The 11,505-nt window shown below is 44.5% G+C and overlaps 1 protein-coding gene across 1 annotated transcript in view; it reads left to right on the top strand.

The window, feature by feature from the left end:
* Positions 1 to 11,505, top strand: part of LOC137352615 (AP-3 complex subunit sigma-2) — a 93,276-nt gene that overhangs the window by 1,491 nt on the left and 80,280 nt on the right. Inside the window, exon 2 of the mRNA XM_068018346.1 lies at positions 7,289 to 7,380. Coding sequence (XP_067874447.1) covers positions 7,289 to 7,380 — 92 coding nt within the window. The remainder of the gene's footprint in view (positions 1 to 7,288; positions 7,381 to 11,505) is intronic.

The following is an 11,505-nucleotide window of genomic DNA, read 5'->3' on the forward strand; positions in this document are numbered from 1 at the left end:
CTCTTCATAACTGAAATGCTCCAGCCCAGGCAACATCCTGGTGAATCTCCTCTGCACCCTCTCCAGTGCAATCACATCCTTCCTATAGTGTGGTGCCCAGAACAGTACACAGTACTCCAGCTGTGGCCTAACTAGCGTTTTATACAGCTCCATCATAACCTCCCTGCTCTTATATTCTATGCCTCGGCTGATAAAGTCAAGTATCCCATATGCCTTCCTAACCATCTTATTTACCTGTGCTGCTGCCTTCAGTGATCTATGGACAAGTACACCAAGGTCCCTCTGTACTTCCTGGTGTCCTACCATCCATTGTATATTCCCTTGCCTTGTTAGTCCTCCCAAAATGCATCACCTCACACTTCTAAGGATTAAATTCCATTTGCCACTGCTCTGCCCATCTTACCAGCCCATCTATATCGTCCTGTAATCTAAGGCTTTCCTCCTCACTATTTACGACACCACCAATTTTCGTGTCATCTGCGAACTTACTGATCATACCTCCTATATTCACGTCTAAATCATTAATGTACACTACAAACAGCAAGGATCCCAGCACCGATCGCTGTGGTACACCACTGGTCACAGGCTTCCACTCGCAAAAACAACCCTTGACCATCACCCTCTGCCTCCTGCCACTAAACCAATTTTGGATCCAATTTGCCAAATTACCCTGGATCCCATGGGCTCTTACCTTCTTAACCAATCTCCCATGCAGGACCTTATCAAAAGCCTTACAGAAGTCCATGTAGACTACATCAACTGCTTTACCCTCATCTACACATCTAGTCACCTCCTTGAAAAATTCAATCAAGTTAGTTAGACACAATCTCCCCCTGACAAAGCCATGCTGACTATCCCTGATTAATTGCTTCCTCTCCAAGTGGAGATTAATCCTGTCCCTCAGAATCTTTTCCAATACTTTCCCTACCACTGATGTTAGACTCACCGGCCTGTAATTACCTGGTTTATCCCTGCTACCCTTCTTGAATAATGGTACCATATTCGCTGTCCTCCAGTCCTCTGGTACCTCTCCTGTGGCCAGAGAGGATTTGAAAATTTGTGTCAGAGCCCCTGCTATCTCCTCCCTTGCCTCACATAGCAGCCTGGGATACATCTCATCTGGGCTTGGGGATTTATCCACTTTTAAGCTCGCTAAAACAGCTCATACCTCCACCCTTTCAATGCTAATCTGTTCAAGTATATCACAATCCCCCTCCCTGTTCTCTACACCTACATCGTCGTTCTCCACAGTGAACACAAGAAAAGTAATCATTTAAAACCTGACCTATGTCCTCCGGCTCCACACACAGATTGCCACTTTAGTCCCTTATGGACCCCACTCTTTCCCTGGTTATCCTCTTGCCCTTAATATACTTATAAAACACCTTAGGATTTTCCTTTATCTTGCCCGCCAGTGTTTTTTCATGTAGTGGGGAAAATTCTAGAGTCCATTATCAAAGATTTAATAGCAGAGCACTTAGCGAACAGTGGTAGAATCGGACAGAGTCAGCATGGATTTACGAAAGGGAAATCATGCTTGACAAATCTACTAGAATTCTTCGAGGATGTAACTAGTAGAGTTGATGAGGGGGAGCCAGTGGATGTGGTTTATTTGGACTTTCAGAAGGCTTTCGACAAAGTCCCGCATGTAGAATTAAAGCGCATGGGATTGGGGTAGTGTATTGCGATGGATAGAAAATTGGTTGGCAGACAGGAAACAAAGAGTAGGGATAAATGGGTCTTTTTCCGAATGGCAGGCAGTGACTAGTGGGGTACTGCAGGGATCGGTGCTAGGACCCCAGCTATTCACAATACATATTAATGATTTAAATGAGGGAACTAAATGTAATATCTATAATTTGCAAATGACACAAAACTGGGTGGGAGGTTGAGTTGTGAGGTGGATGCAGAGAGGCTTCAGGGTGATTTGGACAAGTTGAGTGAGTGGGCTAATGCAAGGCAGATGCAGTATAATGTGGATAAATGTGAGGTTATCCACTTTGGTAGCAAAAACAGGAAGGCAAATTATTATCTGAATGGCTATAAAGTGAGAGGGGAATATGCAGCGAGATCTGGGTGTTCTCGTACACTAGTTGCTGAAGGTAAGCATGTAGGTGCAACAGGCGGTAAAAAAGGCAAATGGTATGTTGGCCTTCATAGCGAGAGGATTCGAGTACAGGAGCAGGGATGTCTTGCTGCAATTATACAGGGCCTTGGTGAGGCCACACCTGGAATATTGTGTGCAGTTTTGGTCTCCTTATCTGAGGAAGGATGTTCTTGCTATAGAGGGAGTGCAGCGAAGGTTTACCAGACTGATTCCTGGGATGGTGGAACTGACGTATGAGGAGAGATTGAGTCGGTTAGGATTATATTCGCTGGAGTTCAGAAGAGTGAGGGGGGATCTCATAGAAACCTATAAAATTCTACCAGGACTTGACAGGATAGATGCAGGAAGGATGTTCCCGATGGTGGGGGAGTCCAGAACCAGGGGTCATAGTCGAAGGATATGGGGTAAACCTTTCAGGACTGAGATGAGGAGAAATTTCTTCACCCAGAGAGTGGTGAGCCTGTGGAATTCGCTACCACAGAAAGCAGTTGAGGCCAAAACATTGCATGTTTTCAAGAAGGAGTTAGATATAGCTCTTGGGGCGAAAGGGATCAAAGGGTATGGGGCAAAAGCGGGAACAGGCTACTGAGTTGGATGATCAGCCATGATCATAATGAATGGTGGAGCAGGCTCGAAGGGCCGAATGGCCTACTCCTTTCTATGTTTCTATGTCCCCTCTTTGCTCTCCTAATTACTTTTTTAAGTACCCCCCTACACTTTCTATACTTCTCTAGGGCCTCCGCTGTTTTCAGCGCTCTGTATCTGCCATAAGCTTCCTTTTTTTCCTGATCCAATCCTCTATATCCCTCGACATCCAGGGTTCCTGGACTTGTTGGTCCTACCCTTCACCTAAACGGGTACATGTTGGCTCTGAACTCTCACTATTTTCTCTTTCAATGACTACCACTGGTCTGATGTAGACTTTCTGATAAGTAGCTGCTCCCAGTCCACTTTGGCCAGATTCTGTTTTATCATATTGAAATCTGCCTTCCCCCGATTCAGTACCTTTATTTCTGGTCCGTCTTTGTCCTTTTCCCTAACTGCCTTAAATCTTAGAGTTATGGTCACTATCCCCGAAATGCTCCCCCACTGACACTTCTACCACGTGTCCAGCTTCATTCCCTATGATTAGGTCCAGTACTGCCCCTTCTCTTGTAGGACTTTCTACATATTGGCTCAAAAAGCTCTCCTGGATGCACTTTAAGAATTCTGCCCCCTTTTAAGCCTTTTGCAATAAGACTATCCCAGTTTATATTGGGGAAGTTGAATTCCCCGACTTATTCTGTTATTTTTACACCTCTCTGAGATTTGCCTACATATCTACTCCTCTATCTCTCCCTGACATTTTGGAGGCCTGTAGTATACTCCCAGCCACGTGATTGCCCCCTTTTTGTTTTTAAGTTCTACCCAAATGGCCTCATTTGAGGAACCTTCTAAGATATCATCCCTCCTTACTGCAGTAATTGACTCCTTGATCAACAGTGCAGTGCCACCTCCTCTTTTATCCCCTCCCCTGTCGCACCTGTAGATTCTATGCCCTGGAATATTGAGCTGCAAGTCCTGCCCCTCCCTCAGCCTCTGTGATAGCAATATCATAATCCCATGTGCTAATCAACGCCCTCAATTCATCTGCCTTACTAGTAAGGCTCCTTGCATTAAAATAGATGCAATCCAGCCTTGCATTTTTCACTTGTGCCTTAACAGGTCTATATTTGATCTGCCTTCCAGACTGACTGAGTTTCTCTTCTATATTTGACTGTGCATCACCCCCAGCTGTACCTCCACTCTGTATTCCATCCCCTTGACAAATTAGTTTAAACCCCACCCCCCCAACAGCACTTGCAAACCTCCCAGCAAGGATGTTGGTCCCGTTCCAGTTCAGGTGGAACCCGTCCAACATGTACAGATCCCACCTTCACCAGAAACAGACCCAGTGATCCAGGAAACTAAAGCCCTTCCTCCTGCACCATCTCCTCAGCTACGCATTTGTCTGCTCTACCCTCCTATTCCTATACTCACTAGCACGTGGCACTGGGAGTAATCCAGAGATTACAACCTTAGAGGTCCTGCTTTTTAATCTGCTACCTCGCTCCCTAAATTCTTGTTGCAGAACCTCATCCCTTTTTCTACCTATGTCATTGGTACCAATGTGTATTACAACCTCTGACTGTTCACCCTCCCCCTTCAGAATGTCCGGCAGCCGCTCCATGACATCCTTCACCAGGGAGGCAACATATCATCCTGGAGTCACGTTTGCGGCCACAGAAACGCCTATCTGTACCCCTTATGATAGAATTCCCCATCACTACAGCTCTTCCACCCCTTTTCCTTCCCTGCTGTGCAGAAGAGCCATCCTTGGTACCACGGACCTGGCTGTTGCTGCTTTCCCCTGGGAGGCCATCCCCCCCAACAGTATCCAAAGCGGTATATCTGTTTGAGAGGGGGATGGCCATAGGGCACTCCTGTACTACCTGTCTGCGCCTACTACTTTGCCTGGTGGTCACCCATCCCTTTTCAGTCTGTGCCAATCACCTTAAATCTGTGTTCTCTGGTTATTGATCCTCCTGTCATTGGAAACAGTTTGTCATTATTTACTCTATCAAAACCCTTCATGATTTTGAACACCTCTATCAGATCTTCCTTTAGCCTTACAAACATAGAATGTTTAAAGCACAGAAAGAGGCCACTTGACCCATTGTGTCTGTGCCGGCCGTAAAACAAGCCACCCAGCCTAACCCCACCTTCCAGCATTTGGTCTGTAGCCCTGCAGCTTACAGCACTTGAGGTGCATATCCAGACACTTTTTGAATGAGTTGAGGGTTTCTGCCTCAACTACCCTTTCACGTAGTGAGTTCCAGACCATCACCACCCTCTGGGTGAAAAGGTTTCTCCTCATCTCCCGTCTAATTTTTCTACCAATCACTTTAAATCTATGCCCCCTCGTCATTGGCCTCTCTGCTAAGGTGAATTGACCCTTCACCTCCACTCTATCCAGGTCCCTCAAAATTTTGTACATTTCAATCAGATCTCCCCTCAGCCTTCTCTGTTCCAAGGAGAACAACCCCAGCCTATCCAATCTTTCCTCATAGCTGCATTTTTCCAGTCCTGGCAACATCCTCGTAAATCTCCTCTCTAGTGCAATTACATCCTTTCTGTAATGAGGTGACCGGAACTGCACACAGTACTCAAGTTGTGGCCTAACCAATGAGTTATACAGTTCCAGCATAACCTCCCTGATCTTATATTCTATATCCCGGCTAATAAAGGAAAGGATTCCATATACCTTCTTAACCATCTTATCGACCTGTCCTTCTACCTTCAGGGATCTGTGGACGTTCACTCCAAGGTCCCTCACTTCCTTTACACTTCTCAGTATTTTCCCACTAATCGTGTATTCCTTTGCCTTGTTTGACCTCCCCAAATGCATCACCTCACACTTCTCCAGTTTGAATTCCATTTGTCACTTTTCTGCCCATCTGACCAAGTTCTTTGATATCTTCCTGCTGCCTACAGCTATCCTCCTCACTATCAATCGATCGCCCAATTTTGATGCCATCTGCAAATTTCTTGATCATGCTCCCTATATTTACATCCAAATCGTTAATATATACAAAAAGCAGGGGACCCAGTACTAAGCCCTGCGGAACGCCACTGGAAACAGCCCTCCAGTCGCTAAAACACCCGTCAACAATTACCCTTTGTTTCCTGCCACTGAGCCAATTTTGTATCCACCTTGCTGCATTTCCCTGGATCCCATGGGATTTTATTTTTTTAACCAGTCTGCCATGTGGGACCTTCTCTGCTTTAAGGAAAATAACCTGGGCTTCTCTAATCTCTTCACAAAAGTGAATGCCCTTATCCCAGGTACTATTCTAGTAAATCTTTTCTGCACCCTCTTGACATTCTTCCTAAAGTGTGATGCCCAGAATTATACACAATACGCCATCAGAGGCCAATTCGTGCTTTATAAAAGCTGAGCATAACTTCATTGCTTTTGTACTCTCTGCCTCTGTTGATAAAATCAAGGATCACGTTTGCTCTTCTAACAACTTTCTGAACTTGTCTTGCTACCTTTAAAGATTTGTGGACATATGCCCCCACCATTTAGATTATGTTGCCTTTACTCATTCTTCCTTCCAAAATGCATCACTTTACATTTCTCTGCGTTAAATTTTATCTGCCATATGTCATGCCCATTTTATTAGCCTGTCTATATCCTCCTGAAGTATGTTACTATCCTTCTCATTGTTTATTACGTTTAAGTTCTGTTTCATCTGAAAACTTTGGAATTATGCCCTTTATTCCCAAGTTTAGGTCATTCATATATATCAAAAAGGGGAGTGGACCCAATGCCGACCCCTGCAGCATCCCCTTGTATACTTCCCTTCAGTCCGAAAAATAACCCATTACCTCGACACTTTGTTTTCTGACCTTCAGCCAATTTTCTATCTACATTGTCCCTTAATCTCGAGGGATTCAATTTTGCTGAATTCCTGTGGGATACTTTATCAAGTAAAAGTCCTTCTCCGTAACAGAACTGTACTAGTCTGATCAGCACTCTCCTTTACTTGATCGAAGAACTCAATCAAGTTAGTTAGACACAATTTGCCTTTAGGAAATCCATGTTGAGTTTGATATTAATGCATTTTTTCCAACTAGTTACTTTTGTCCCAAATTAATGTCTCTTAAAAATTGTCATTAATTTTATTAGTTGGGAAATCCCAGGCTGTAACGTGACGTCCTAACCTGGGTTTTCTGCAAACATACTTACGGAATCTGCTTTTATATGCCCTCTCCAATATTTAGAATGTGTTTAAAGTTCTCCTTGTATTTAGTATATAATATTCCCCACCTCTGGAATGTACAAAAGAGACTGCGTGTTGGTGCACTGTCTGCACTCCCTCCCTGGGACTGTTAATGAAATAACTCCAGAACCAGTTCAAAGGTAATTGTATCCCAGATGATGTGGGATATTGTTCCGTGAACCTGTGCACAGTGCATCTCCTGTAGACTAGCATGTGTTTCTGTCTTTTCACTTCTTGATTATACCTTACACACTAGCTGCTGAATTGTAAGGCCTGATGCTCTCGGTGTTTCATCCAGCACCTGCCAGTGTCACAGCTACTGCTTCATTTCCAGTGCGGTTCTGAAAACTGATCTGTATTTGTTTTGAAACTTCAGTCGGAGGACATGCAACAGCAGATCATCAGAGAGACCTTCCATCTGGTGTCCAGGCGAGATGAAAACGTCTGCAACTTTTTAGAAGGCGGCAGGTGAGTTGGCAGATTGTGGTGAGATTCCCAGTACGTGGTGACTACGCGGATAGATTGTCGCAGCCCAGCTCCTGTGGATGAGGTGCAGCTGGCATTATCTAGTAGAATATTTTGAGTGTGTGACTAGCAGGGTGGATAAGGGGGAATCTGTAGATATAGTTAATTTGGATTTTCAGAAGGCATTCGATAAGGACTAACAAAAGGTTGATACACAAAATTAGGACTCATGGGATTGGGAGTAATATATTTGCATGGATTGAGGATTGGGTAATAGACTGAAAACAGAGTAGGAAATAATGAGTCAGTTTTGGGTTGGCAGGCTGTAACTAGGATGGAGCAGTATGTGGTCTCAGCTGTTTACAATCTATATCAATGACTTAGATGAGGGGACCGAGTGTAAGGTATCCAAGCTTGCTGATGATACAAAGCTAGGTAGAGGAGGACACAAAGAGACTACAATGGGTTACATGAGTGGGCAAGAAGGTGGCAGATGGAGTATAACATGGGGGAGTGTGAAATTATTCACTTTGAATAGGAAGAATAAAAAAGCAGAATACTTTTTAAAACTTGAGAAAATAGTAAATGGATATTCAGAAAGATTTGAGTGTCATTGTACATGAACCACAGGAAGTCAACATACAGGTTCAGCAAGCAATTAGGAAGGCAAATGATATGTTAGCCTTTATTGAGTATAAAAATAAGGACATAAAAGCAAAATACTGCGGATGCTGGAAATCTGAAATAAAAACAAGAAATGCTGGAACCACTCAGCAGGTCTAGCAGCATCTGTGGAAAGAGAAGCAGAGCCAACGTTTCGGGTCAGTGACCCTTCTTCGGAATAATATAATATATATTGTATTATATAAAAATAAGGATGTCTGACTACAATTATGCAGGGCTTTGTGAGATGGAAGGTGTAGTTGACAATGCTATCAAGTGGCACTTACTCAGCAATAACCTGCTCAGTTACACTCAGGTTGAGTTCCACCAGGACTATTCAGCTCCTGAACCCATTACAGCCTTGGTCCAAGCATGGATAAAGGAGTTGAACTCCAGAGGTGAGGTGAGAGTGACTGCCCTTGACGTCAAGGCAGCATTTGACCAAGTATGGCATCAAGGAGTTCTAGCGAAACTGGAGTCAATGGGAATCAGGGGGAAAACTCTCCGCTGGTTGGAGTCATACCTAGTACAATGACCTTCCTTCAATCATAAGGTCAGAAGTGGGGATGTTCGCTGATGACTGCACAATGTTCAGCACCATTCGCAACTCCTCAGATACTGAAGCAGTCCGTGTAGAAATGCAGCAAGAGCTGGACAATACCCAGGCTTGGGCTGATAAGTGGCAAGTAACATTCGTGCCACACAAGTGCCAGGCAATGACCATCTCCAACAAGAGAGAATCTAACTATTTTCCCTTGATGTCCAATAGTATTACCATCGCTGAATCCCCCACGATCAACATCCTGGGGGCTGCCATTGACCAGAAACTGAAGTGGACTGGCCGTATAAGTACTGTGGCTACAAGAGCAGGTCAGAGACTGGGAATCTGCAGCGAGTAACTCACCTCCTGACTCCCAAAGCCTGTCCACCATCTACAAAGCACAAGTCAGGAGTGTGATAGAACACTTTCCACTTGCCTGATGGGTGCAGCTCCAACAATACTCAAGAAGCTCGACGCCATCCAGGACAAAGCAACCTGCTTGTTTGGCACCCCATCTACAAACATTCACTCCCTCCACCACCAACACACAGTGGCAGCAGTGTGTACCATCTGCAAGATGCACTGCAGCAACTCACCAAGGCTCCTTCGACAGCACCTTCCAAACCCGCAACGTCTGCCACCTAGATTACGAGGGCAGCAGATGCATGGGAACACCACCACCTGCAAGTTCCCTTCCAAGTCACACACCATCCTGACTTGGAACTATATCGCCGTTCCTTCACTGTTGTTGGGTCAAAATCCTGGAACTCCCTCCTCAACAGCACTGTTGGTGTATCTACCCCACATGGACTGCAGCAGTTCATGAAGGCAGCTCACGAACACCTTCTCCAGGGCAATTAGGGATTGGCAATAAATGCTGGCCTTGCCAGTGATACCACATCCTGTGAAAGAATTAAAAAAACCACATCTGAAGTACAGTTTTGGTCTTCTTACCTAAGGTAGTATATACTTTAGAGTGGGTGCCACTAAGGTTCATTCGATTGATGCCTGGGATGAGAGGGCTGTCCTGTGAGATTGAGTAGAATGGGTCTATACTCTGAAATGTAGAAGAATGAGAGGTGATTTATTAAAATGTGTAAACATATTGTTACAACCAGGTGAGAAAGGGGTCTAGGGGTTCCTTCTCAGCCTTTGCCTAGTTTAACCATAACAGGGTTTAATTTAAAAACACTGTTTTTAGCTCCCCCTTAGTGAATCCTTGTTCATTGCTTTCCAATTGTAAGGCAAAGAAATCAATCAGACAGGTTTTCTTAGATTTAAATAAGAAAGGTGGAAGTTTATTAATCTTAAACTCTAATTCGGTTAATGTCTACGAATATGCGACGTGACCACGCTAGCATGCGTACGTGATAAACACACACGCAGATAGAGACAGAAAGAGTAGAAAGAATAAAGGGGAAAAGTTTGAGGCAATAGCAGGGTTTCTATTTACGGTGCTTTGAGTTCGATGTAGAGTCTTTGGTTGCTGGTACGTCTTGCCGTTTCGTTGGGGCCCAATGTACGCTTTAAAACCTGTTTCGATGCAGGAGTCTTTTCTCTCTAAGTTTAAGTGATTTCAGTGGATCTGGCAGTTAGTGGGAAAGAGACAGATAGATAGGAGAGAGGCTCTTGTTTCAAATTCAGTTGCAATCTGCAGTCTGACCCAAGCTGTCCTGTGAGCAGTTCAAAACCAGACCTGGGCCAGCAGGTTAGTCATGTGACTTGCTTTTTTAACAACTCCTGCATTTGTGGATTCAAAAGCTCTTGGTAGGGGGGTACAGTGCTGTCTCTTACACCGACAAGATGTGGCTCACCATTGCCCAGACCAGGCTCTGTCAATTGAATCAGTGAGCACTGTCTCTTAGTATGCAAAATAATTTCCAGCCACTGCTGATCTCTTTAAACAAGTCACCTCTTCACTCCAGCAACGGTTTAAAATTAATGTTCCATATGATGAAATTAATATGCCTCATTCTTGGCAGGTGGGGGTCTTCATGACAATATAAAGTTCTTTGATGTCTCAACAGGGTAGCTGCTAATAGGCTGTTTCCCCCTGTCTAAAGAGTTATAACTTGGGGTCATTGTCTCAGGGTAAGGGTTGGCTATTTAGGACTGAGATATCTGGCTTTTTTTCTCTACTGCAAGCTTTCTTCTTAAACCCTGTTTCCTCCACTCTCACATCCAACAAGTGCAAGGAGCTCTTCGATTTCTTTGTCACTAAGATTGAGACAATATTGAGATTGTTGCCTCAGCTGCTTCTCTCCCTTCCCCAAGCCCATTGGACCAAACATCTTATAAGATAAACCCAGCCCTAGCCTGAACTCGCATCTTTCTCTAGTTTCTCTTCTATCTGTCCTCATGCCTCCTCCAATTTCATCTTGTCCATGAGACCCACCTCCTGCTGCCTTGATCCTATTCCCATTAAAGTGTTGACCTCCTGGCTCCCATGTTAGCTATATTGTTAATAGTCCTCTCTCTATCAAATCTGTAGTTATCACCCCTGTCTTCTTTAAAAAAAAGTTAACCCTTCCATCCTTGCAATCTATTGGCCTGTATATCTAAATACAAGTAGTTTTTGTCTGCAGCCTTTGACATGGTTGACAATACCATCCTCATCTGACACATCTCCACCATAGACCAGCTGGGTGGGACTGCACTCACTGCTTCTATTCTTCTCTAATCGTAGCCAGAGATTTACCTGCAATGGCTTCTCTTCCCACCCCCACACCATTACCTCTGGTGTTCCCCAGGGATTGACCTTGACCCCTCCTATTTCTCCTTGACATGCTGCCCCTCGGTGACATCATCTGAAAACAGGTCAGTTTCCACATGTACACTGATGACACACAGCCCTGCCCCATTGTTGCCTCTCTCGACCCCTCCAGTCTCAAAATTGTCAGACTGCTTATCCAACATCCAGTACA

Source organism: Heterodontus francisci, chromosome 38 (genome assembly GCF_036365525.1).
Source record: "Heterodontus francisci isolate sHetFra1 chromosome 38, sHetFra1.hap1, whole genome shotgun sequence".
Classification (NCBI taxonomy): Eukaryota; Metazoa; Chordata; class Chondrichthyes; order Heterodontiformes; family Heterodontidae; genus Heterodontus; species Heterodontus francisci.